General features: G+C 44.8%; 2 protein-coding genes across 2 annotated transcripts in view; one reads left to right on the plus strand and one right to left on the minus strand.

Moving 5' to 3' along the window:
- TBC1D16 (TBC1 domain family member 16) overlaps window positions 1-5091 on the minus strand; it is a 107762-nt gene extending 102671 nt beyond the window's left edge. Inside the window, exon 1 of the mRNA XM_068263283.1 lies at window positions 4919-5091. The gene's annotated coding sequence lies outside the window, so the exon portion shown is untranslated. The remainder of the gene's footprint in view (window positions 1-4918) is intronic.
- CCDC40 (coiled-coil domain 40 molecular ruler complex subunit) overlaps window positions 1-27542 on the plus strand; it is a 97819-nt gene that overhangs the window by 2173 nt on the left and 68104 nt on the right. Inside the window, exons 2-5 of the mRNA XM_068263279.1 lie at window positions 17736-17799; window positions 18678-18813; window positions 20236-20411; window positions 24639-24722. Coding sequence (XP_068119380.1) covers window positions 17736-17799; window positions 18678-18813; window positions 20236-20411; window positions 24639-24722 — 460 coding nt within the window. The remainder of the gene's footprint in view (window positions 1-17735; window positions 17800-18677; window positions 18814-20235; window positions 20412-24638; window positions 24723-27542) is intronic.

The raw sequence follows: 27542 nt of genomic DNA on the forward strand, positions 1-27542 counted from the left end.
TCTTTAAACGGGGTGTTACCCCACAATGTCTCAAACAGAAGGTCTCAGGGTACCGTACACAGACCAGAATATAACCAGTTAATCATGTCATTCCTGCACGTGGGGGGAGGCGGGTACGGACACCAAAAGATTAAAGCATCTAATATGCTAATATGCTAATTGCCTTGTCAAACGTGTCCGCATCACCCCCCGCGCTAACATCACAGTGGTCAACAGCAATAAAAAATGTGCCCCCCCCCAAAGCCCCCCTATGCCCCCCCGCAATCACAACACCATGCCCTGCATACAGACAATCACATAAGGTCACTGAATTGCATGGGTCGTCACCCATAGAAAAAATGGCAAAAAATAAGAGAACACAGTCCACAAAGGTATAAGTGAACAAATCCCACAGCAGGTCCTGCTTCCAAGATTCAATTGCATGAAACAGAGTTCCACATCCAAAAAAATCGTTCTAGAAAGATCACTGTATTCTTCCAAGAGTCCTTTCAGACCATATGGGGCTGGTGCACCTAGCCAAATTGCTGTAGTGTAAAATTGTAGGCCTATGCTGACGAGACAGTTCAATATTCCAGCCAAGCCATATATCACAACATCAAGGATCCCATGCATGTAGTGCTTCACCATAGATGGATATACACATAAACTTTGTGGATATAGATGCCGTATGCACTGCTTCTCATAGTTACCACCTCCTCCGTTGATACGAAATGCAGTATTCGCATAGACTGTTTTTCGCCTGCCCAGCTAACCGCAATACCATTGATGTGTATCTGCGGGAGTGTCAAACTCAGGGCCTCCGACTTATGTTACCCCGACCGAGCGGGAGTCCAGTCATAGAAGGTATACGGCATAGTTCCGGGCACCGTGCTCCGATCCGGCGGGAGGGCAGAAGAGGGCAGAGAGGCACATCTCAGCGCGTGACGCAGGCCTACGTCAACGCGTTTCGCCCCGCCCAGGGACTTCCTCAGGACGTACTGCGCAACTGCCCTGGATCACATGACCGCCTTTTATGCGACCCGGAGGTCGCTTCCGCCAGAAGTTCTTTTAGGCCTTAGGTGCCATACCGCGCAGGTCCATTCACCTTTGTAACGTTGAACAGGGTTGAAAAAACTTTTTGGTCTATGATAAATATCAGGTGGTTGAACGGCATATACTGGTAGTGTGTTTGTTTGTTATTCTTGCAGCCATTCTTACACTGGAAATGGCAGGGTTCTCAAACTTTGCACAGTTGGTCACTGGGTGACTGAGATTAATATTCAGGAAAGTGGATGGAGTCTACAAAAGTCAATCAAAATTCACCTATTGATTTTCAAGGGGAATATTTAATTGCTGCCATTCTTGCACTGTTAATGGCACAAGCTACAAACCTGGTACAGTTGGTCATTGGGTGACTGGGGTTCAAATTCAGAAAAGGGGGTGGAGCCACAAACAGCCAATCAGATTAGTTTCATTTCATTGCAAATTATTGATGTCAAAGACCCCAAAGATCACAAATTAGGTCATTGACTAATTGAGTAATTGTGTGTTAGGGTCAGGGCCGGCCTACTCATGAGGCGGGGTGAAACATTTGCCTCAGGCGGCACATCTGGGGGGGGGGGGGGGGCGGCACCCGCTTGTCCGTGGGTGGGGGGCCGCCCGCCGACATGGAGGAGTAGCGGGCAGAAAGGGGGTATTGGGACTAGTGGTGGGAAGGGGGGTCGTACCTCCCCCCTCCCTCGCCTGGATCCCCCGATCTGCACTCCCATCCAGCTGTAAATAGTTAAGTACCAGTGTATAGATTAAGAGGCAATGGGCGGGCTCCACTGACGTCACTTCCTGCAACGCCCCCCACTGTATTGTAAGTGGATGGCGTTGCAGGAAGTGACGTCAGTGGAGCGCTCGCTGGAACGCGGAAGAGGTGAGTGATCCCTGTCCGTTGCCTTTTAATCTATCCGCTGGTACTTAACTATTTACAGTTGGAGGGGAGCGCAGATCGGGGACCCAGGCGAGGGAGGGGGGGTCCGACCCTCATCCCCACCGCTAGGCCCAATACCCTCTTCCTGCCCGCTACCCCTCCAGCTCGGTGGCCCCCCGCGCCCAAGGGCGGGCGACGATTTTTTTTTTAATTTTGCCTCAGGCGGCAAAAAGTCTAGGGCCGGCCCTGGTTAGGGTTAGAAAAAGTGGGCGGAGCCAACACCAGCCAAATACATACCCGAGCAATGACGGGCCATCAGCTAGTGATAGTGAAGGGTACCTGAACAATGGATAAATATAAGAGCTTGCCATACCTGGGGGTTCTTCATTTCCCTCATAACCTCACTAGCCCCTAAACTTTGCCTGTCTCCCCTCTTAGTCTGAGGTGGGGAACACACTTGCAGGGTTTTTTTTCCCTGTGATTCCCAGGTCTCTGCTGCAGTGGGTTCATTTCTGTGATCACTTTTTCCACAAATGTTTTTTGTGTTCCCTCCATGATTTTTATACGTGGCGAGATACAAAGCTGTACGATTTTAAAATCCCGAACGGTAACGATGTGCATTTCCTGAGTGTGGCTATTGACTTCAAAAGCCAGTGGAGCCACGCATTTTGCTGTGTATGGCAAAACGCACAATCCCAGTAAGCGTGATCCCTGCCTTATTGCTTTCCCTCTGTTAGAAGGGGAAAGGGTACATGTTCTGTCCTGAATGGCTGTGCTTAGCAGTCATGGCTGGGAGCATTCTCGGCAAGCATGGTTTGTATATTTTAAAGAGGAATTGTAAGAAAAAAACAGCCCCTATGGGGTACTTACTAGTGATGGGAATTCCGGCTCTTCTCGGAGAATCGGCTCTTCTGAATCGGCTCCCATTAAAGAGCCGGCTCTTACGGCTCTCAATCGGCTCTTCATTAAATATCACTGGACACCACTCAGAATCGGAGGAAAAGCCCCGCCCCCGTCTCCATGACAACTCCAGACTGCTTCTCTCACTCAGGCAATCCCTCCTGCTACTGCTCTGGCCTTGCCCTTATACACTCCTACAAGCTGCAAGAGGAGGACTACATCTCCCAGCATGCCTCAGCACCCTTTATTACACAGCAAATCAGAGCTGTGTGGGGCGGCTGAGGCATCGGCTCTTTCAAAACTGAGAGCCGACTCTTGTCGTTCACAGCAAAGAGCCGGCTCTTAGAGCCGGCTCGTTCGTGAACGACCCATCACTAGTACTTACCTCAGGAGTGGGAAGCTTCAGGATCCCAATGAGGCTTTCTCCGTCCTCTTTAGCCTGGGGGAAGAAGCACTGCGCAGGCACGGCAATATTTATCTTCCCCGGCTCTAGCAGCGGCTTTCCAATGGGCTCAGGCGGAAATAGCCGAACCCGATTGGGTCCGCTCTACTGCACAGGTGCAAGTCGCCTGAGCAGTTAAGCCGATTGGATCGTCTATTTCCTCCTGAGCCCAAACAGGGAGCCGATATCGCGCCTGCACTGGATTGCGGTAGGTAAATTTATCACAGCTCTAGATTGCCGGGACAGAGGCGGACAGGAGAAGCCTCATTAGCATCCAGAGCCTTCCCCTCCCGAGGTAAGTATGCCCCAGAAGGTTTTTTCTTACAGATTAGCTTTAAAGAGAACCCGAGGTGGGTTTGAAGAATATTATCTGCATACAGAGGCTGGATCTGCCTATCCAGCCCAGCCTCTGTTTCTATCCCAAACCCCCCTAAGGTCCCCCTGCACTCTGCAATCCCTCATAAATCACAGCCACGCTGCTGACAAACAGCTTGTCAGAGCTGGCTGTGTTTATCTCTATAGTGTCAGTCTGCTGCTCTCCCTGCCTCCTGCAGAACTCCAGTCCCCGCCTGCATCCCTTCCCTCCCTGCTGATTGGAGGGAAGGGACAGGGGCAGGGACCGGAGCTATGCAGGAGGCGGGGGAGCAGCTGAGACACTACAGATGTAAACACAGCCTCATAGCATGGCTGTGATTTATGAGGGATTGCAGAGTGCAGGGGGACCTTAGTGGGGTTTGGGATAGCAACAGAGGCTGGGCTGTATAGGCAGATCCAGCCTCTGTATGCAGATAACATTCTTTAAACACACCTCGGGTTCTCTTTAATACATTTGTAACCACTGATGCAGAGGATGCTCTCAGCCGAGTTTTCAGCACACAGCCTTGGGAGAGTGTTCATAAAGACAGCGCACCAGTGTGTACCCTTCATGCAATAACATGGAGCAAAGCATGAAGATTGAGGTCCCAGATTCCCAGTACACTATATGCATGGAGTTTTTGTGGGGTTTTTTTAGGGTTTTTTGTGTGGGTTTCCTTCCACATGCTTAAAACATACTGCAAAAAAATGGCCTTAGCCTATGAAAGGGAAATTATACAATGACTACGTTTTAGATTGTGAGCTTCTCTGAGGGACAGTTAGTGACTTGACTATAGACTCTATAAAGTGCTGAGTGCTATATAAATACAAAATAAAAATAACTTATCTACCAGCTTGTACATACCTCCCAACTTTTTGAGATGAGAAAAAGGGACACTTAAGCCATGCCCCTGCCACACCCCTGGCCATGCCCTCACCACGCCTCTACCATAAAGCATACCATAAAGATTTCATAAGAAAAATATGTTGTTTTATAATTCAAACCACATTGGTCCTTTCTATCCTGGTTTATAGTAACATTTTAAAATTAGTATTATATCAATTTAAAGGTTGGGAATAAAGTTTAGAGTTAATCAAACACATTTTTAGTATAGAAATATATATATTTACATAGAAACAGGGACAAAGTCCTGAAAGAGGGACAAATGAGGGTGAAAGAGGGACAGGGCTCCCAAAAAGGGACTGTCCCTCCGAAAAAGGGACAGTTGGGAGCTATGAGCTTGTACTTTGCATTTCTAACTATGTTCTGCTATTTGTTCATCGCGTGGATCTTGTTGTGCTGCCTCTTCAGGAGCTTGTCTTACCTTTTGAAGGTATTACGGTATATGTTGCTGTGTTGATGCAGCTTCTATAGCATCATGTCCAGGCCAGGTGTTGTCCAGTGTTTAATTCTGCTTACCCTCTGTCTATGTCTGCTAGTGTGACCATGATTAGTTTCTGCTCTGAGCAATTGCCTTGTTCTGCTATCAGCCCCAGCATTCCCTTTGCACTAATGTTATTTGTCTCCCATATGATCTTCCAGTACTGTTTAGTTTTTGTTGTCGGTGACTCTGTGTTGCTGGATCGCAGCTGCGAGTACATTTTGGTTAATTATTTTCTGGACTCAACCGCTAGTGAGACTACCTTGACTGGCAGCCAGTGCTGTGAGCATTTGTTCAGCGGATGATGTCAGGCATTTGTATTTTTGCAGTAGCCAGCTTTCACCTTCCCACACTTCTGTAGTTACACCAGCTGTTTTCTAGTTGCCTGGATCTTAGCCTTCAACGTCACTGTTCCTCTTGACCATGTAGCTGGGCATTTTGAGGATCAAAGTGGTTGTAGCATATTTCCAGTTCATTGGTTTGAACTTAGAGAGATGATAGCAAAAATAATGCCATGGGGGCTTTTTGACATCTTTCAATGTGTCATCTAGTGGTAATTTTCCCCTAATCTTTGGTTATTGATCTCCATGGTTTACTGTAGCTAGTTTGTTTAAAACAACAGCACTTCTCATTCCCTGATACCTTAGATAACAGGGAAAATCTCCAAATAGCTTTTACTACCACTCTTGAATAAATAAACCTAACTTTAGTGTGTTAATGTGATTCAAGACTGAAGGAGAGGGCCGAGTCCAGGGTGACACCCAGGCAGCGGTCTTGTGTAGTTTGGGTGGTAGATTTGCTGTATTTTCTTTGATGGAGTTTTATTACTGCGTGAGATGGAGTTTTTTTGCTACTGCTTGATAGTGATGGTCATTGTCTAGGAGAACTCATGCAGAAGCATGTGATTTGTTTGATCAGCTTATAGATTTACAAAGTTCTGATTTGCTGTGATAACATCCTGCATTAGCACATAATAATGACTAGCAAATCAAAGACTTCCATTTCTATCACCTGACCAAACTGATCCCATATTTTTCTGTGAGTTCTCCTTGACATGACCATCACTACTTGATATGGAATGAATTAGTTGTTAGCCAGTTGTCCGTCTGGTCATGGTGTATGGACCCTCATCTCATCACAACATCCAGCTGTAGTCAGTCTACCTCAAGCTATAAAGGTAGCCATACATCTAGCGATGATGGGCAGCTTTGACCAAGAGACAAATCTCTCTAATCAAATCTGATTAGAGAGAGATCTGTCAGCTGCCCATACACCACAGGCCGATTCCCGATCAATTTCATGCTGAAATCAATCAGGAATCGACCTTATGACACCGCATCCACCGCCTCGGCGGCCCGACGCTTTCCCCCCTAATGTTTAATGTGCCCCCTAGTGCCCAGTGCACTATAAGTTACTACCGCTTGCTTCGGGCTCCCTCTGCTGTCCATACGTGCGACCAACATGGTTGCCTAGTAACGTGGGCGGCAGGTCTGTGACTTCACACATGCGCCCACATTTCTAGGCAACCATGTGGGATGCATGTATGGACGGCAGAGGGACCCCGAAGCAAGCGGCAACCGCAGACAGGTCATTTATAGTGCACTGGAGAGCACATACACTTTAGAGGGGACAGCGTCGGGGGTTTCATCACGTTCATCTCTTGTCATAACCGCCACCCACCTGAACGAGCAAGTCGGTCCGACATTTTGCAGCATGTACGATCAACATGCTCGACCTGAATTTGGTCGCTTCGTTGATGGGGCATGCATTTGGCAGCACCGAATTTCATCCGATTCAGATGTTCGATCAGTCGCCAAGTCGCCTGATGTATGGCCACCTTTAGAGTAGGTTGGCCAATTCATAGACCTAACATTGTGTTCTTCAAACCTATCTGCCTGATGAAGCGGGATAGTGACCCATGAAACGCGTTGCATATTTGGAGTGTTACAATAAATGTTACTGTTATTATAGTAACGTCTCATTGTCCGGTTCTTGTTCCTTCAAGGGAGGTGAGTCCACCAACTACCCCCTTTTTAAATGGATTTTAACTATTTTATCCTTGTTTGGTCGCCTCTGTTATACCTGTGCCACTACTTTAGAGTAGGTTGCCCTTCATTATGTTGAAGCATTGGGTGATTGGCTTTTTACAGTTAGTGGGGTTAAATCCTGTAAAAGGCTTGCTGGATCTTTATTTCCAATTATTTGGCAGATGCTGAGCTCCTCTAAACACTTATTTCCAGCTATGGATCTCCAGCACAATCTGAGAAGTACTTACCGGTAGTAGCATTTGCAAGTTATAATGATTAGTAAATGCTAGCTTCTGTATTTGTATTTGCTTATTGACAAGACACAATCATTTAAGTCTGATAAAACATGTATAAACAGTTATCAGTGTACACTGGGTGTAGTGGACTGTATATTGATTTATGGGGAACGTCAAGATAGCCCAACTCAAACTTTTACATTTTACTGTAATGCCAGAGGTCACAGAGCCAGTTCTGTCATATGAAAAATACAGTAATAATAAAACTGAAACTATATATTGTAATGAACTATGTATCGATTTATTGGGAGGGTCAATAAAGCATAACTCAACTGTTTAGGGCTAGTTCACAGTGCTCAGTTGCGTTGCATAATAGTTCTGCATGTCAACTCACTGCCCATCCAATTCTATGGGCCTGTTCACAGTACTGTGTTGTAACTGATTGCATTATTCTAACTCATTATCCATCCAATTCTATGGGCCTGTTCACAGAACTCGCTGCATGCAGGCTTTGTATATGTTACGGCCAGAACCCGAAGTTTGGCCAGAACTAGAAGTGGCCGGCCACTTCGGGTTCTGGCCGGCCAATGTGCGAACTGGCCGCTGCGCTGCGGCCAATGTGAGAAATGCAACAATTCCTGTAAGGTTAATGGGATGTTGTGGCCGCAGCGCAGCGGGCAAATGTATCACACATCTTACTTTATTCAATGACATTAAGCCGCCCGGCTTTTTCTCTGCCTCTCTCCTCCCCCCGCCTCTCTCTCCTCCCCCCCCGCCTCTCTCTCTTCCTTCTCTTATGGGCAGCCGGGCGGGGACACGCGTGTCCCTCCGGAGTCGTTCGTCGCGGCAGGGGAATCCTGCCGTTCTTGCAGAGCGGGTGCTGGCAGAAGCAATGTCTGCAGCCTCCCCGCTCTGCTCTCCTGCCGCGACGAACGACTCTCCTGGACACGCGTGTCCCCGCCCGGCTGCCCATAAGAGAAGGAAGAGAGAGAGAGGCGAGGGGAGGAGAGAGAGGCGAGGGGAAGAGAGAAAGCGGGGAAAAAGCCGGTCGGCTTAATGTCATTGAATAAAGTAAGATGTGTGATACATTTGCCCGCTGCGCTGCGGCCACAACATCCCATTAACTTTACAGGAATTGTTGCATTTCTCACATTGGCCGCAGCGCAGCGGCCAGTTCGCACATTGGCCGGCCAGAACCCGAAGTGGCCGGCCACTTCTAGTTCTGGCCAAACTTCGGGTTCTGGCCGTAACATATATATCTAGCCTCCATTGTAGTTTATACTCATTATGGTGCGTGTGGTATGCAACGGACCTCTGAATCCAGCCTTAGGCTACATTCACAGTGGTGCGTTGTGGTGCGACTTTACCTGCGCCATGGAAGATGCTGGCGCTATATAAATTAATAATAATAATGGGCCATCTTAACGCAGAAATTCGTAGTACAATAGTAAATTAGTAAATCTAGGAGCATTCACAGTGCATGTGGTATGATGGGATCCAATGCACTACAGTATCCCAACACACAGCATGCAGTGCGTTACCGCATAATCTGTGCGTTACCAGGGGCAGTGAAGCATACTTTTGACTGTATGCTTTAGTGTATGCAACCTAAAGGTCGCATAACGTGCGATGCTATTTTTTCATTGTGTCGCGCTTCTGTTTTTACAGGGATTGCAATGCTGCTTCTACTGTCAACGTAGCCTTACATTTTACTAAAAAACAAGTTCTGCTACTCGAACCAATTCTTAATAAAACTGTAACAAACTTTCTTATCCAAACGTATTGTGGAAAGTGGGGCTTGTAACTTTTGGTGCCACTTCTTTTTCAATCCAGATAATGGGCATTGGCTATCATTCATAAAGCATTTCTGCATGTGGAAATGCTTAAAACAGCTGACTTTACCGACCACTTAGCAAAGTCAGCATTCATAAAGGCTCTTTCCGCATGAAAAAAATGACACTACCGAGCAGAGTGATAAATCACCGCCTTGTGCGGTGACTATCGGAACAAATGTAGCAAAATGTTAATTCATATAGATCACCGCAAGCGGTGTGAGGTCGGGAAGTACCGCTCCCTCTGATGTGGCGATACCAATGTAAGTGAATGGAGACACACAGACCTCCCAGGCAGCTGCAGCAGAGCGGAATACGAAGAAATGTATCAACTCGGCAACTTCCGTGTCTCCGCAAGCCTACCGCCTGCCTACCGCCAGCCTAGTTCGGGGAATCTCCGCACTGCTACCGCACATGGATACTTTTTTATGAATGCCCACCCAGAAGTCTAAAACACCGCCAGCGGTGTTTTCCCGCACTGATTCTCCATACCGACAGCACTTTCATGAATGATAGCCATTGTGTTACCCTTAGGCCGGTTTCACACTGCAAACTGGCGATGTTGCAGCCGCTTCGCACCGCCAAAAACAGGCCTTTGGGGCATACCGCGTTACTACATGGTATTCCCCATCAGGCATTGGGCCCAGCAGGAAGTGACGCGCACTTGCGGTCACTTCCTGCTTCGGGGGAAAATTCCGCAACATCTAAAGACGTTGGCAGAATTAGTTTTGGTGGTAAACGTCTTTAGTCTGCAGTCATGAAACTTCTACAGATGTCGGCAGCAGTCTAAGAATTAAACAATAACAGTTGCCTGGCAGTCCTGCTGATCATTCTGCCATTTAATAGTGTCTAAATCACACATCAGGAACAAGCATGCGGAAAATCCAGTCAGACTTCAGTCAGAAACATCTAATCTGCTTTCTTGTTCAGGGTCTATGGCTATAAGTCTGAGGACTGCTTCACAATGGGGCGCTTTTCAGCGCTCTGCTGTCCAGTGATCAGAAAACTGCTGTGACTAATGTATCCCTATGGGATCACTCTCCCTGCAGCCTTTGCGATTTGCATAAATTGCGAGCATGCTGCATGCAGCATTTTGCCGGTGATCGCAATGTGATTCTCTTGAACATAGTTACACAGTTACATAGGTATTAGGGTTGAAAAAAGACATACGTCCATCGAGTTCAACAAGAGAACAAAGTACAACACCAGCCCACCCCCTCACATACCCCTGTTGATCCAGAGGAAGGCAAAAAACCCTTACAAGGCATGGTCCAATTAGCCCCAAAAGGGAAAAAATCCTTCCTGACTCCAGGTGGCAATCAGATAAAATCCCTGGATCAACATCATTGGGCATTACCTAGTAATTGTAGCCATGGATGTCTTTCAACGCAAGGAAAGCATCTAAGCCCCCTTTAAATGCAGGTATAGAATTTGCTGTAGCGTGGATCGGGGGGAGGCCCTAGAGCTGTGCAGCCGCACTTGCGTCTATGCGGACTGCGCAGCCGCGGCCTCCTCCGGCGGCCATATTTGAGGAGGCAGGAGAGCCCGACCTGGGCTGTGGGGTCGGCATCCGGCCGGGGGGAGAATAAGCAGCGGAGACCCGGCGGAGCTGCACGAAGGGTGCGGGTGGCGTCCTCTGTGCCTTCAAAATTCATCCAGGTAAAGACCTTTATTTTGTCATTTGGTCTCGTAAGTCAATGGTTACTTAAAGCGGATCCGAGATGAAAAAATAACTATAACAAGTAACTTGTCTATATATCTTATTTAAAGTTTAGATAGTTTACACAGCAAATCTAGCTGCAAACATATTTAATAGAATATGATTATTTCTTCCTGTGATACAATGACAGCAGCCATGTTGTTTGTAAACATTACAAACAGGCAACCTTAACTGCACCTTTAGCACTCAGAGTGTGAAAAAAATCTAATCCCCCTCCTCCTCCCACCTCCCCTCTGCCTCTAAAATCTCTGGCTAGTAATACCTCCCCCTCCTCCTGCCCAGACTGAGCTCCCATGAGCCCTTGCTACTGTCTGAAAAACTGTGGGCAAGGCTTGTTTAGTTTATAGGGAATTAGAGTATTAAAACAAAAAAGTATGTGGCTTGAGGGATGCCCTATAAACAATAGGAAAGGAACACAATTATGCAATGAGTAACTTTTGTTCATCTCGGATCCACTTTAAAGTGGATCGGAGATGAAAAAATAACTATAACAAGTAACTTGTCTATATATCTTATCTAAAGTTTACACAGCAAATCTAGCTGCAAACAGCTTCAACAGAATATGATTATTTTTTTCTGTGGTACAATGACAGGAGCCATGTTGTTTGTAAACATTACACACAGGCAAGCTGATCTGCATCTCCAGCGCTCAGCCTGTGAAAACCTAATTCCCCCTCCTCCTCTCTGCCTCTGAAATCTCTGGCTAGTAACCTCTCCCCTTCCTCCTACCCAGACTGAGCTCCCATAAGCCCATGCTACTGTCTAAAAATGCAAAGGCACTCTGAAAAGCTGTGGGCGTGGCTTGTTTAGTTTATAGGAAATTGAAGTATTAAAACAAAAAAGTATTTGGCTTGAGGAATGCCCTATAAACAATATGAAAGGAACACAATTATGCAATGAGTAAAAGTTTATCTCGGATTCACTTTAAGCCTAGAAGAGAAAAAAATTAATTTTACTCACCTGGGGCTTCTACCAGCCCCCTGCAGCCGTCCCATGCCCTCACGGATCCTCCGGTCCCCCGCCGCCAGCTAGTGTCGTTTTGGGTCGGCAGGCCCACTGCGCCTGCGCAGGCCTGGCCACACGTCTCCTTCACGTTCCCGTCCGCAATAGCTTCCTACACAAGACGCTATTGAGGACGGGAAGGTGAAGAAGACTACGCATGGCCAGGCCTGTCGGCGAAGCAAAACTAGCTGGCGGAGGACTGGAGGATCTGTGAGTTACTGCGAGGGCACGGGACGGCTCCAGGGGGCTGGTAGAAGCTCCAGGTGAGTAAAACTATTTTTTTTTTTATCTAGGCTTAAAGCGGAATATAACCCAGCATTTCTTCTTTGCTCTAAAAGATTATTTACAGCATATAATATACTACTAAACAGCATTTAAAGGGTTACATCACAGGACTGACTTTTTCTCCTGAAGCTTATCTTCTGTATACATTCTTTACTTGATACAATTAACCTTTTCGGGACCGGCCACCTACCCCCCCTTAAGGACCGGGAACGGCAGGGAGGTAAGTGGATCCTCTTCTTTTCCCCCCTGCCGCCGCAGCTGTCAAACTGATCACTACGATCCGACGGCGATCGTAGTGATCACGTGATCAGCAGCCATAAGCGATGGCTGCTGATCACTCGGAGGAGATGTCGGCTGTCATATGACAGCTTAATCTCCCCCTCCGGGTGCGCACGATCGCGTCGGGAGCGGAAATTGCAGGCCGGCGTAGATTCTACGCCGCATCAGGCTAGAACAGCCACAAGTGCGGCGTATAATCTAATGCACGCGGTCCCGAAAAGGTTAAGTAAACATTCTCTGGCTGTGCAGAAACTTTTGCTAATGAGTCCTGAAGTGAAACACAGGTCAGAAATCACTGATGGCTGCATTTACAACAGAATTACAACAGTTATGAATAAAATGCACCAGCAGCTTTCAAAGTAAATAAACTGAACTTTGGGAATTTATAATTTCTAGATGAATAATAATGCTTGTGGACAAAAGCAAATATGATAATTGTATGGTTTTATAAAAAGTAGGAAAACACATTTTTGTTGAATATTTTGTCAGAGTTTTAAACTGCTTAAGTATTTAAGTATCCCATTTAAGGTTCTCCATATCCTGAATAAAATACATTTTGGAGTATAATTCTGTAAATGAGGGGGCCTGAGGATTCTTCCACCTACATGCAATGGTACATTTAGCTGAAATAAGCACATGCCCAACAACTGATCCTTTGTATCTTTCACTGTGCATTTGTTGTGGTGCAATAAACAGAAGGCAGGAATTTCATAGTCTGTGAGCTGAGGAAGAACGTCTAGTACTTTGTGCCAAAAAGGACTAAAGAGGCGGCATTCCCAGAAAATGTGTATAAGAGAGCCTGTGCCCTCTGCACAGCTCCAGCATTTCAAGGACATATTCAGGAAAATATCACTGAGACAATCAGGAGTGTAATACTGAGACCGGACTTTGTAGGTTGTCTCCTGATTCCTGAACACGGGAGGCTGCCAAATTTTTACGCTTGAAAGTGCAAATCTTACTTTTCTGCTTGTTGGTAAAGGATCCCTGGAAGGATAAAAATCTTGGAATTGTTTTAGACTTTGTTAAAGTTTCTATAGCAGCTCATCATAAGTGCACTCAAATATCTTACCTAACTCCTCATCGGTTGTCTCAGTAGGTACGTGGGGCAATTAGTCGGGAGGCGCCTTTCTTCGGTACCAGCGGTTTCTGGTCCTTAAGGGGCTAGAGACTGCTGGTATATAAGTGGTTAAAGGGAACTTACCTTTTTATATATCTCTACATTGACTTCACATGAAAATTACTTCACAATGGCTTTCTTAAAATGTAAAATATGTACAACTTGAAGTAATATAAAAAGTTACAATATAAAGACAATGGCGTCTAAAGAAAGAAAATGGCATCTCAGCACAAAATGGCTGCTCAGAGGTTCAAATAATCTTTTCAATCCCAAAGGCGTCTTTCCCAGTGCTTGCCAGCGAGCCAAGAGAATATGCTTGAAGCATAGCGCCCAGTAGGTATGCTTTTCAGGCACACACATTCTGATGGAGCGAGCTCCCTATTAGAATTAATTGTGGCACCTTTTAAAGTGGATCTGAACTCTTTGCACAGGACACAAGAAAACAAAGAGAAATGCACTCTGTATGTTTTTAGAGAGAAGAGCCAGTCTAATCCCCCCTTCTCATAAGTGTGATTGGATCTCTCAGCTGTGTGGTAACCCTTTGTCTGCTTCCACGAAAGCAGGAATTATACACTGCAGTTTTATAAGCTGTAACAAAGATTTAAAAACAAAATTTTTTTAAAGTTATTATGCTGTTACTTATCTTTTGAAGCAGAGAGGAAGTTCTGAGTTAAAGGGGTTCTCTGGTATTTATAAAAAAGATAAAACTGACACTTACCTGGGGCTTCTATCGCCCCCCCTTGCAGCTGTAATGTCCCGCGCCGTCCTCCTCCAATGCTCCATTCCCCACCGGTGGTAACCTGCTAATTATTCGTCTAACTAGATGGGGACGGAGCATCTTAGGAGGACGGCACGGGACATTACAGCTGCAGGGGGCCGATAGAAGCCCCGGGTAATTTCAGTTTTATTATTTTTTAGAAATACCAGAGAACCCCTTTAAAGAGAACCTGAACTGAAAATAAAAAGCCAAAATAACCATACACAGGTCATACATCCCTCCTGTGTAGTCTACTGCTCAATCTCTTCTCCTCTCCTGTGTCCCATTTGTCCACTACGATCAATGGAATTCTCCGTCCTCCATTTTAAAAATGGTCATTAGCCCATAACAGCTTCCTGGTCAGCACACTGTTAAACTGTAATATCACCCACTTGAGCCATAGGGAAACATGGACATTACCTTGCACATTAAGTTGTAACTGACAGCCGCTGATATATAACTGACAGCAACTGGTATATTTCATTTCTAACAAAATATTGTCAGAACTAGAAGTGATCACTGTAAGAAGAAAATGGTGAGCTTCTGAGAGGAACTGACAGTGAGGTTAGTATGTAATATTCATTTGCAGCTACGTCATGTGTTCATTTTAAATAATTTTATTCGCTTCAGGTTTCCTTTAAGGTCTGCTTTAAGTGACAAAGATGTGTAATTGTATAATACTCGTCTTATTTAAGTTAGCGGATGGGTGCAATGATCTAATCATGAGTGTAATGTTAGCCAAACCCTTCCTGGACACAAGCATCCCAAATTAAATGACCATTCCAGCGAAAAAAGTAAGCAGCTAAAATCTGACCTAATCGAAAGGTTTTGGACTAGTCCATCTCCTCATGGGGGATTCTCTGGGTTTTCTTTGTTTTCAAAAGCATTTCCTGAACAGTCAAGTCTAACTGAAAAAAATAGTGTGCAAACATGTATGGAGGCTGGCTGGTATCTTACTATTTTGGCAGTTAAACTGTCATTCAAGAAATGTTTTTTGAAAACACAGAAAGCCCTGAGGGTTCTTTTACACTACATAATGCGTGCACAAACCGATTTCGTGCAAGCATTATGACCTACAGCGTGATGTCGGGAAGTTGCGGTGTGACGCTGATTAGTGGCGGTAGTTCTAATTCATCTGACGGGAAACCGCCAGCACTGGACAATACGAAGCACCCAGATGCGTTACAACGTAATGCTCTGGAACTCTTTGTGAAATGTGAAAGTTAACATGAAAGTCAAATAGCCTTTCATGTTACCTTTCTAAAGGAATCCTAGGAGCGATCTGTCAAAACGCACAGATCAGCTCCTAGTGTGAAAGAGCCCTGAGAATCCCCCATGAGGAGATGGACTAGCCCAAAACCTGTCGGTTCTGTCAGATTTTAACTGCTTACTTTTTTTCACTGGAGTGATAACTAAAGTTTGGGATTTTTCATACCTTGTATCCGTGCTTTTGACAGCCCAGCGTGAATTCGGAATTATCAAGTACAAGTAATAATGTATATACTTGAGATATCGCCACCAGCAGAGCCCAGATTCACCAGGATGGCCTTGGTGGTGTTTGTTGGGTTCTTTTTCCCCTCTCTCACTATCCTCCTGGCCAGCACAGGTGTCACTTTTGGCTTCCGACCAGGTCCTCTGCGATTTTCCACAGTGCGGAACATATTGTATTTTTTAAGAATTATTTGCACTGTAGCCACTGGAACTTGAAAACATTTAGAAATGGCCTTGTAGCGCTTTCCTGACTTGTGAGCAGCCACAATGCGCAGCCGCAGGTCCTCATTGAGCTCCTTTGTCTTAGCCATGACTTTCCACAAACCAACTGCAAAGAGCTGCTGTTTTTCACCTGTTGAGTTGGTTAAAACAGCTGTTCCCAATTAATCAGGATAATTAGGATGCTTTATAACAGTTTGGACTATTTGGAATGGTATAGAACGTTGGATTTTCCCACAGACTGTGACAGTTTGTGAAGGGTATCAATTTTGGACTGGATATTTTTTGCTCAAATGTAAATAAAAGCTGAGAAATGTTTTTTTTCCCCACACAATAGCGCCTCTTGTACATTGTCTTGACACCTATGTCTTTTCCCATAAAAAATGACTTGCTGGTTGAATAAAAGTAAATTTTCCAGGGGTATGAATAATTATGGGCAACACTGTATAATAGTGTTATTTCTGCATCCCTTCAAGTTGTGAATGGTATTGTCAATCAAGAATGTCTCTGAATGCAATAGGCATGTTTGCTTGGTAGCCCAGGGTAAGATGTTAAGAGGGGTTGATGTGATTGTCATATCTAACTGCAGCTATCCTTTTTGTTCCATGTGGCAGCCTATAATTCAGGCTACAACCGTTGCATGGTAGCAATGCTTTACGTTCAGTACAGCTATTCTAGCCACGCATGTTACTACTTCACGCATGTTACTGCTTTGCTTATAGCGTAACGTGCGCTGCTCCCACTGCCGGTAAAATTGCCACGTGCTGCCTGCGCACAGCAAATGTACTGGCCATTTATTCATCAGGCCCAATATTTCTTATAAAACAGGGAGAAAAAGTGTGTTGCCTTGGCACTGCGGCCCTTGTTAGGTGTTTTGCAACAAGCAGGACACTGGCAGATACTCCCTGTAACATGGTAATAGGGTGCTTTGACCAGAATGCAAGAATTGGTTCATATAGTAAGAAGAGGAAACATTCAGGGCTGCAGAGCAGGATCATCCACAAGGTAACCTAGGCAGGTGCTTGGGGCCTAGCAGGCATCAAGGGGCCCACCTGACACCCTCTTTGAACCATCTCCACTTCAGCTTACCAAAAGGACCACCAGGGGGCCCCAAATCTACTACCTTGCCTAGGGCCGCATTACATTGTATTCCATCTCGGACTAAAGGTGGCCACACACCATGCGATTTTTTTAAATATCTGTTCAATTCAAAAATTGCAATCAATTTATCTGACTGATTGTAACATATCAAAAATCTGACCAATGCACCACACACCTATGTTACATTTTTTCTCAAATTATGATAAAAATGATTGGAGAAACTGAGAAAATTGCTTGGGTGTATATATTAATAAACTGCCAATCTACCACACACCATTCACTTTTCATAAAAATTGATCAGAAATATCCAGCACTCCTGATCAACTTTTATCGAATAAAAACGGGAAATCGGGTTTCTTGCTCGAATGAAAAAATAGCTTTTGATTTTTCGGGAAATCCCATCTTATTTATCGAACTGCTGTAAAATCTGATCATTTTATTGTATAGTGTGTGGCCACTGTACTGTAATCCCAACAGCATGTAATGAAAATCCAAACCTAATAACATATCATGGAAATCCAAATCAAACTGATAACACATTTACAGTTACCTGTGTATTTTGCATGCCTGAAATCTTCTGTGTAACTTACCTTTGTCTTACCTACTGTACATAATCATTTTATAAAGTACTTGGTGCTAATTTTGCAGTATAAAATACAGTCTAGCAAAAGTAATGTTGTATTTGTTTTTGTAGTCCTAGGTCTGCAATGGAACCTGCTGCTGAAAGTGAAGGGGACTTACAAATGTCCAGCACTGAGGTATGTGACAAGGTGGATTTACAGCAGCAAGCATGCTTATGTTAGTAGGTACTTTAGCACAATGACAGAGGTGCTCCTGCAAAAATAAAGCAAACATTGGGGTTGAGTCACTTTTAACTACAAATACAGTGATTCCATGAGGTCAGTTCAGTTCCAGAGAAAAAAAATCTTGCCGCATGCAAGTTTTCTATTTCCCTGCATGGCACACGGATTACAAGTTGATTTAATTACAGATAGAACTGTCACAATGCCTGTGCAAATTCTAATTTGCCTAGCTTGTTAAAGGAGTGGTCCAAGCATTTAATAAAAAAAATGCACTTACCTGGGGCTTCCTCCAGCCCGTGGCAGCTGTCCTGTGCCCTCGTCGCAGCTCTGGTGGTTCCTGGTCTTCTCCGCTGGTGCAGCCAACCTCACCAGGTCGGGTTCTGGGACGGCTTCCTCTGCGCTCCACGGCGCAGGTCACGTGGTTTCCCAGACGTCATTAGAACGGTACTGCGCAGGCGAAGTAGAATTTGTGAATGGATTTTAAAGGCAAAAATGAACCTGTACATTTCGGCACACCAGGTGCTGCCATGGTCGTAATGGGAATTACTGCCATAGCTGCGCTCAGGCAGTAATTTAGGTTCCAAATAATAACAACTGCGTAATTCGGCCGCAAGTAATAGCTGACAACCGAATTACATCTTACCCACCGGTCCACGGCAGTCTGGAGGGGGATTAGTAATTATCACCGACAGCACTTTTGCAGGACCAGGGTAAGCGTATATCGGTTTCACCCTGCACCCAAATTCCCCAGCGCCTTAATTACATGTATACATCTATAGACCTGTGTATTGATTTTCATGCAAATTCTTTGCTTAACCTATTCATTGCAACAGACTGAGAAAAACCCGTCTATGCAGATTTCTGAAGGGACAGAGGATGAGAATCCAGTGGCAGCAAGTACTCAGGCTTTGGCATCCACTACTTCTGCTACCAGCGTGCCGCAAGACACAGAGAGCTCGTCACAGCTGGGTATGTATGTATTCATGGTTACAGGGTGCTTTACTACTTCAAACCACATTGTAGAACGCTTTGCTCTGAATTACGTAACATTCAAGCATCCATTCAATATCAGTCATTTCCCTGCGCAACATTGACATGATTGGTTGGTATGGAGCAATTCAGACTGCTCTAATGTGAAACATATAGATAAATAAAGCTCCTTGTCTTTGGTATCTAGTTTGCCACCTTTTAAAGAGTTTAATTGATTTAATTATCCTGGTTTCAGCATCAGAAACACTTCCTATAGCTATATTTGCTCTATATTAGTAGCCACTCCTCCTGTTGATGTCATAGCTTATGTGGCATTCTCCTCCCAGAGTTTTCTGGGAGACCAGGTGTTATTTCAACTGACTTTGGAACACAGATTAAAGTGACACTGAAGCGGAAAAAAAATATGATATAGTGAATTGGTTGTGTAATATGGATAATTAATAGAACATTAGTAGAAAATAAATTAGTCTCATATTTTTATTTTCAGCACTTTTATAACATTGCATCATTCTCTAATATTTGCAGTTTACACAATACACTCAGCATTCTAAATTGTTTCACAAAGCAGGAATGAACTTTTCAACTCTCCTCTGCAGAAAAAAAAACGTATACACATACAGTGACAGACAGTTGAGATGATAAGCTTCAGAAGACAGAGCTCTCCTTGAAAGTCACAGAGCTCAATGAAGCTCTTTTCCATAGATAACAAACTGATGGGAAAAACAATTGTATCTGTCCTCCTTCTCCTGAAAATGACTTTTTTAGATATTCCACAGTTTTACTTTATATTTAAATCTAGTTTTTAAGTTTTTACTGTTTTCATTGTCAATGCTCAATGATGCCTTCATTGAAGCATGACAGAGCTCAAAGCTATGAATTATTGATCTTTTTTATCTCTTTCCTGCTCTCAGAAGCCATTTACTGACAGGAAAGTGTTTTATGGCTGTAATTACTAATCAGTGAGGGTTATGCTATAGTCTGACCCAGTGCGACCCGGTCCCGACCCAGACAGAAACTGTCACTTGCATACCTGATGTTTAACTCTTTCAGGCAGAGAAAGAAAAAAATGGAACCTAGCCTAGTTATTTGTGTGCTTAGCACTACACATACATACGTCATCATCATCATCATCATGTTATATGTCACCTCGATTGTTCTTTAACCTTCCTGGTGGTAAGCCCGAGCTGAGCTCGGGCTATGCTGCGCAGGAGCATTTCTCAGGCCCTGCTGGGCCGATTCGCATAATTTTTTTTTTTGCAACACGCAGCTAGCACTTTGCTAGCTGTGTGTGCATTCCGATCGCCGCCGCTACCCGCCGATCGCCGTAGTACAGTTCCTCTTTAATATATACTTCATTAGTACCCCCACCTCACTGTGTATTTGTTTGTTTGTTTCTTCTAGTTTCAGGAGACACAGAAGTTGTGACTTCGTCACCATATACCTCTTTACAACAGTTCAGCAAACGCTTTGGTGACAGTGACAATGAAGAAGAGAAAAATGACTCAGGCGAGGAAGAAGACCAGAGAGATGAAGATGAAGATGCAGAATCCGAACTGGTGGTTTTAGATCCTGACCATGTAAGAACCCTACAAAAAACAGCTTGCCAGACATATAAACCACACTACTCAGTAGCTAGACTACAGTTGTCAGTCACAAGACCCGCTGGCCGAATCCTGCCCTCCTTGCCAGTTTACGTGGCCCTCCACAGCTTCATGTCCATCATTGTAAGCAGTACAGGAAAATCCACACACTGCCTTCCCAACCAGAGGTGCACACCAGTGACATGATTGCAATATTGTCCGTTTGATGTGGGGTGCAGCAACAACCCATGAGACCCCTCAGCAAAATTACAATGGAGTCCCCTCTTGGCATCCAAACCTGCTTATGCAGCAGGTTACCGAAAACACTATGGGGGAGGGGGAGCTTGGCATCCTTCCTTGGGCCCCATTTCAACTTGATGCTTTTCTATGGAAGCAGCACTGGGGCAGGTAAATATGACACTGCTCCCAGGGCCGCATTTACCATAAGGCACTGTAGGCACATGCCTACAAGCACCTGGCAATGGAAATGCAGCTCAATCCCCTCATCTAGTGGCTCCCTCCTTCCTTATGTAGAGTCTCGAGTTGATCGTAAATGAGGTTACTCACCCAGCTCTCGGCATTCCATTGATGAGATATCCCTTCAGTAGGGGGCACCTCTAGCTGAGGGTACCTCTGGCTACCTAATGCTAAGGGACACCTGCATCTACCTAGGATGCGTAAGGGAATTAAGATAGAAGTGACATCTGGGCCAGCCAGCACACTTATGGTGAGCTTCAGTGGAGGTTTGTAGATTCATGGAGGGTGAAGTCTAGGGTGCCAGGACATCTGTGCCTATAGGCTCCTTTGATGTAAATCCAGGCCTGACTGCTCCACTGCGCTACTCTGCAGTAGGAGCAGTCAGGCCTATAGTTACGCCACTTAGCTTGAGACTAAAAATTAATAATGATGTCAAAAATTAATAAACAATTTGGTCCACAACTTAGACTAGGTTTCAGATTTTGGCCCCTTACCTGATTGAGTTTGACACCCGAGTTAGACAGTACTACTATGTAGTTTCTAACATCTTTACAATGTGACAGGTTCTAGGTGTGCATGGATATTTGCATCCATTGAAAGCATGAGCCATCCCTGGATCAAGCTCTTTTTATCAATGTAAGAAACTTTTCATCCAAGTTTTCACTTCTTATCTTTTTATACCTTAGCTACTCAACAGCTCTTCATAAGTAAAGAAAAGTCATATACATTTGTTTCCAGGATCACTAAAGTTTCATATTGCTTTTCTTACTATTTGCTTTCTGAGACTGAAGAAGTATTGCATAGGTAAGGGGGGGCTGAAATGTAAAACATAGTCACAGGCCAAATTGTTTATTAATATTTGACATTTATTAAAGAGACACTTTAAAAACTTGTTTTTACCTGTTATTTAGCTTAAGGAATATGGCCAATGTTAAAACGCTGCATTCCCTCGGCAGAACGAGGGTTGTATAACCCTCAAATCCTGGGGCAATAATCCGATAATCCGCTGCTTTTAAAGTCGTAGATTTTGCTGTCTGGAGAGGCAGAGCTTAGCACTGTAGCTCTGCCTCCATTAGCATCAATCCTCCACTGATTGCTACCTCTCCCTGCCCCTCTCAGTGAAAGAAGAATGACGCGAGTAGAGGCAGAGCTACAGAGCTAAGCTTTGCTTCTACAAGGAAGCGCTCCTTGGATTCGGGGGTTATAAAACCCTCATTCTGCATTTTAACTTTGGCCATATTCCTTAAGCTAAATAACAGGTGAAAACAAGTTTTGAAAGTGGCTTCAGTCTCTCTTTAAACAGTCTCAAATAAAGTGAAATAACTATAGTGACCATTGGGGAGAAGTGGGTGGGGCTGGATCTCCACACCTCCCTCTTCTGCAGAGTAGCGCAGCAGAGCAGTTTAATATTAACCTGCTCCAGTGCTGCTTCTGGTCTCCTCTAATTTTCTTGCCAGAGACATTCTCCTTGCTGCATGCCTCTGGCTCTGAATGAATGTCTGGTGATCAAGAGCTGGAGGTAAGGAAGTATATAGAGTGCAGCTGCTGGGAAGAACAGAAGAGACACACAATGCTGGAGCAGGTAAATATTTCACTGCTCCTCTACTCTTCTATGTGAGGAGAAGGTGGTGGGGGAAAGGTGTGTGTTTAGGTATGTGTGTTTTACTATCCACACTGGGGGATTTGGATCCAAGGAGGGGGCCCTATGCTGATTTCACAGGTGCTCAAACTGACAATGGCCACAATTCACTAAGGTCATGCTGGTGATCATAAGGCAAGTGAAAACTCATCAACACACAGCGATCTGTATTTTAAAGGTGGCCATACATCTAGCGATTTGGCTGCATGATCGACCATTTGATTCAATCATTTTATCGAATCGCAAGAGAATCGAGTGTGTTCCAGTATGCCCAATCAATGAAAAGTGGCTGATATGTCAAATCGACCTGCTTAGTCGATCGAGCAGGAAGGAAGATATCAGTCGATCACCCAGGAATACTACTGAGCCAATCACAGTGATCAGGAAGCGCAAAATTTGAAAAAAGGCTCTGGTCCTGAAAGGGGCTAGAACAGGCATGGGCAAACTTGGCCCTCCAGCTGTTAAGAAACTACAAGTCCCACGATGCATTGCAGGAGTCTTACAGCCACAGTCATGACTCATAAAGGCAAATGCATTGTGGGACTTGTTGTTCCTTAACAGCTGGAGGGCCAAGTTTGCCCATGCCTGGGCTAGAACCTCATGTCCTCAAGCAGTTAAAGTGTACCCGAGGCGACATGTGACATGATGAGATAAACATGTGTATGTACAGTACTAAACATTACTATCCAGACTGTTTTACTTGTTCTATTTTGCTGCCTGAAAGAGTGAATTATTAGGCATGGAAGTGACGGCTTCTGTCTTGTCGGGAAAATAGTAAACATCACTGATAAGCAAATTACAACCATAAAAGTTTCCTGGCAGAATATAAGTTCTTGGGCAGAGAGAGATAAAATACATGAACTATTGACCTTTTTCTAACTCTGTGACACTTATTAGGCTGGAAGTGAGCAAAGGCAACAAAGCATTCAATCTAGTTTGTAAATGTTTGAATATAAAATAAAACCATGGGATAGCTAAAAAAAAAGTAAAAAAGTAATTTTTAGGAGAAGGAGCATATACAATTGTTATTAACAATACAATTTGTTTATCTCATCAGTCTATTTTCCCCTCAGGTTCACTTTAAGGAGAAAAAAGATGTTATTTTGTATAAGTTATTAATATGCTGCATTAAATGTTATGCAACCGAATACTGCTAGGCAAACACTTATTAAATGATCATTCTACTCATCAAGGAATTATAAATATTAGCCTAAGGGCCGGTTCACATTAGCATTAAAAAATGGTCCGTTCCCAGATCGAATGGGAACGGATCCAATGTTAACTTATGGATCCTGTCACATTCGCCTCTGGAACAATTTTTCCGGACCGCTGAGCCCAGCGGAACGGAAGCTGAAGCTTTGCATTGGAGGCAATGAGAAAGCAGAATGTTTCTTCACACTAGTGGAGAAATGGATGGCTCTAGACCGCAAAATCCACTTTAGTGATGGGGATTGAGGGGGAGGGGGGAGCAGCTGAACAGCAATGGAATGAAAACGCATCCGATCGACCGGTAATCGCATCCATTTTCACGGATTCGTTAGCCACTTAATTGCCGGTGTGAACTGGGCCTAAAGGTGGTCACACACCATACAATTTTTATAATTTTGATTCAATTCCAGCGTTCCGATCCAATTTTCTGATTGATCGGAAGTTTCTATCAGAATCTTTGAGGTACCACACACGTATTTTCAAAATTGACACAATTTCAGGATAAAAGATCGTACTCTCTAAAAAAATTGGTTGGTTGGAAACATCAAGAGAACAAAGTGAAGGAATGAAGTTTTGCATGTACTGAATAGTTACATACACTTTTTTTTCTGGTTGAATAGAATTTTACAATACATCACACACCATACAATTCTTGATAAAATTGGTCTGAATTTTCCAAAAGGTCCAATCTCAAAAAATTGAAACAAAAAAAGTGAAATTCAATCGGATTTCTCGATCGAAAGCAAATAAAAGCTTTCTATTTTTCGGGACAACCAATCATATTTATCAAATTGGTGTAAAATCAGATCTTTTAATTGTATGGTGTGTGGCCACCTTACAGTTTGTGAAACACTCCAGATTTAATGAAGAAATTATGATCATTCTATATTTTTTTTCAGCCGTTGATGACAAGGTTCCAAGCTGCCCTTAGGAATTACCTTACAAAACAAATACAAAGCCTGGACTTGGAGCTCCGCGAATTGGTATGTACTAATAAATATAACATGCAGTAAACTTGTTTGAAATGACTTAGCAATGGCCATGGTGCCAAGACAAGAAAATCCTGTTTAGTTAGAACAGGACAGCTCAGGTTTCTGAATTATGAGATAGAATTTGACACCTTATATTGTGTATTGTGGCAGCTTAGGTAAGGTTGGCAAGAGAAGGAAGGGTGACATGAAGAGGGGGAAGATTAATTGTTTTTTCTGAGCAGGTGTATAAATGACAGCACCATTGTTCAGGCCTGCTTAGCACAGCACAGTCTAAAGGTGGCCATACACTCGTTAGATTAGCAGCAGATAGATCCTATCTGATGTGTTTACGAACATTTTTTACTAGGAATAGATATCAGTATGACATCTATTGAAAATCGATCTGATGGCATTTTTTTGCCATCAGATTTCCATTAGGTCCAATGCAAAATGATAAGCAATCTCAACAGATCTTCCTAAATTTTCCAACATGTCAGATCGATTGAAATCGGCCGCAAATCGATCGATTGGTCAATCGATTTGCAAACGATCGATCGGCCGCTAATCGGCCGAGTGTATGGGCCCCTTTAGGGCTTGTTCACACTATGGGCTTGATTCACTAAACCGTGATAACTCAAATATCACACCTTATGAAAAGATATCACACCTTATGAAAATATATCACACCCTATCAAAGATATCACACCTTGTCAAAGTTAACACGCCTTATCAGAGTAGCATAGCAAGCTCTGCGAACTCACATGGGCTCGGGGCAGGAGTAGTGCCATTGCCAATTAGCAGGCATAAGTTCGTAGCGCTCACTATGCTACTCTGATAAGGTGTGTTAACTTTGATAAGGTGTGATATTTGAGTTATCACGGTTTAGTGAATCAAGCCCTATGAGCGTTTTGAGCTTTTTTTTTTAATCACTAGCGTTTTCAAAAGAGCTTGTGTAATAAAATCCAGTGCGGGTGTTCTCACATGAGCTGGGCTCTGCCTCTGACACAGGAGACCAGGGTTCGAATCTCGGCTCTGCCTGTTCAGTAAGCCAGCACTTATTCAGTAGGGGACCCCGCTTCAAGCAACACATCTCCTACCCCACCAGGAACCGCAACACCCTGGACCATTGTTACACGACCCTTAAGAACGCGTACAAGGCTACTCAAGGTGCAGCACTGGGGAACTCCGACCACAGCCTAATCCACCTGATCCCCAGCTACAGAAGGCACCTGGAAACGACAAAGCCCGCCACAAAGACGGTAAAAAGGTGGACAGCCGAGGCTAAGATGGAGCTTCAGGCCTGCTTCGAATGCACTGACTGGTCGGCACTAGAAGCACCCTCCCTGGGGGAATGGGCAGAGAACATCACCTCCTACATCAGCTTTTGCGAGGAAATGTGTGTCCCTTCAAAGACCTTCAAGATCTTCCCGAATAACAAGCCGTGGTTCAACAGCAAGCTGCGGTGCCTTTGGAAAGTCAAGGAGTTGGCGCACAAGCACGGCACCCCAGATGAGTTCAGGGATGCAAAGAATGCCCTAAATCATGAACTGCTGCAAAGAGGGCCTACTCTGACAAGCTGGGTCACTACCTCCAGTCAAACAATTCACGCGAGGTGTGGAAAGGCCTCAGAGCAGCTACGAACTTCAAACGGCCCCCCCAGCATGCGACCCCCAGCACCTCACTAGCCGAGGAACTAAATACGTTTTACGGTCGCTTTGAAAACAGTCCCAAGCAGCTTGCTAACCCTGCACCCTTGGAAACGCTCCCCCCGAAGGTCCAGGTTGACCTAGCGCTAGTAGCGGTCCGGGAAGAAGATGTTCTCCATCACCTCCGCAGACTCAATGCCAGGAAAGCTGCCGGCCCAGACGGCATATCTCCAACTTGCCTGAGGACTTGCGCAGACCAGCTGGCCCCCACGCTCACCTGCCACGCTCACCTCCCTTTTTAACAGGTCCCTGGTGGAAGGTAGTGTCCCCTCCTGTCTTAAGAGGGCCACAATCATACAGGTCCCAAAAAAGCCAGGCAACACAGAATACAACAACTTCAGACCTGTGGCCCTCACCCCCATAGTCATGAAGATCCTAGAACGTCTGGTTCTGGCCCACCTGAAACGCCTTGCCAGTCCCCTCCTTGATCCACATCAGTTTGCATACAGGGCAAATTGGTCCGTGGATGATGCCATCAACATCAGCCTGGCGTATATCACGGAACATCTCGAAAGACTAAACTCCCAAGCCAGGATCCTGTTTTTGGACTTCAGCTCTGCATTCAATACAATCTGCCCAAACATACTGATCGACAACCTGGCTCATCTTGGAGTGGACACCACACTCTGCGCATGGGTTAAAGACTTCCTCTCAAATAGGGCGCAACAGGTGAAGCTTGGCAACTGCTTCTCCAGTGTTAGCACTACCAACGCTGGGGCTCCACAGGGGTGTGTTCTGTCCCCTCTGCTGTTCTCATTGTACACCAACAACTGTACCTCCTCCGCCGACTCCGTAAAGGTCATTAAATTTGCGGACGATACCACTATCATTGGGCTCATCGGAGAGGCGGGGGAACATGATTATCGCAGCGAGATAGAGAGAATCTGCAGATGGTGCAAGGTCAACAAGCTCGTTCTTAATGCAGCCAAAACAGTGGAACTGATCTTGGACTTTAGGAGTCACCCCCCCACACAACAACCAATCTCTATCAACGAGATTGAAGTGTCCAGGGTTTCCAGCGTTAGGTTCCTGGGAACTACCCTAACGAGCGACCTAAGGTGGGCGCAGAACACCACCAAAATCCAGAAGAAGGCTCAGCAGAGACTATTCTTCCTGCGCCAATTGA

Source organism: Hyperolius riggenbachi, chromosome 12 (genome assembly GCF_040937935.1).
Source record: "Hyperolius riggenbachi isolate aHypRig1 chromosome 12, aHypRig1.pri, whole genome shotgun sequence".
NCBI lineage: Eukaryota > Metazoa > Chordata > Amphibia > Anura > Hyperoliidae > Hyperolius > Hyperolius riggenbachi.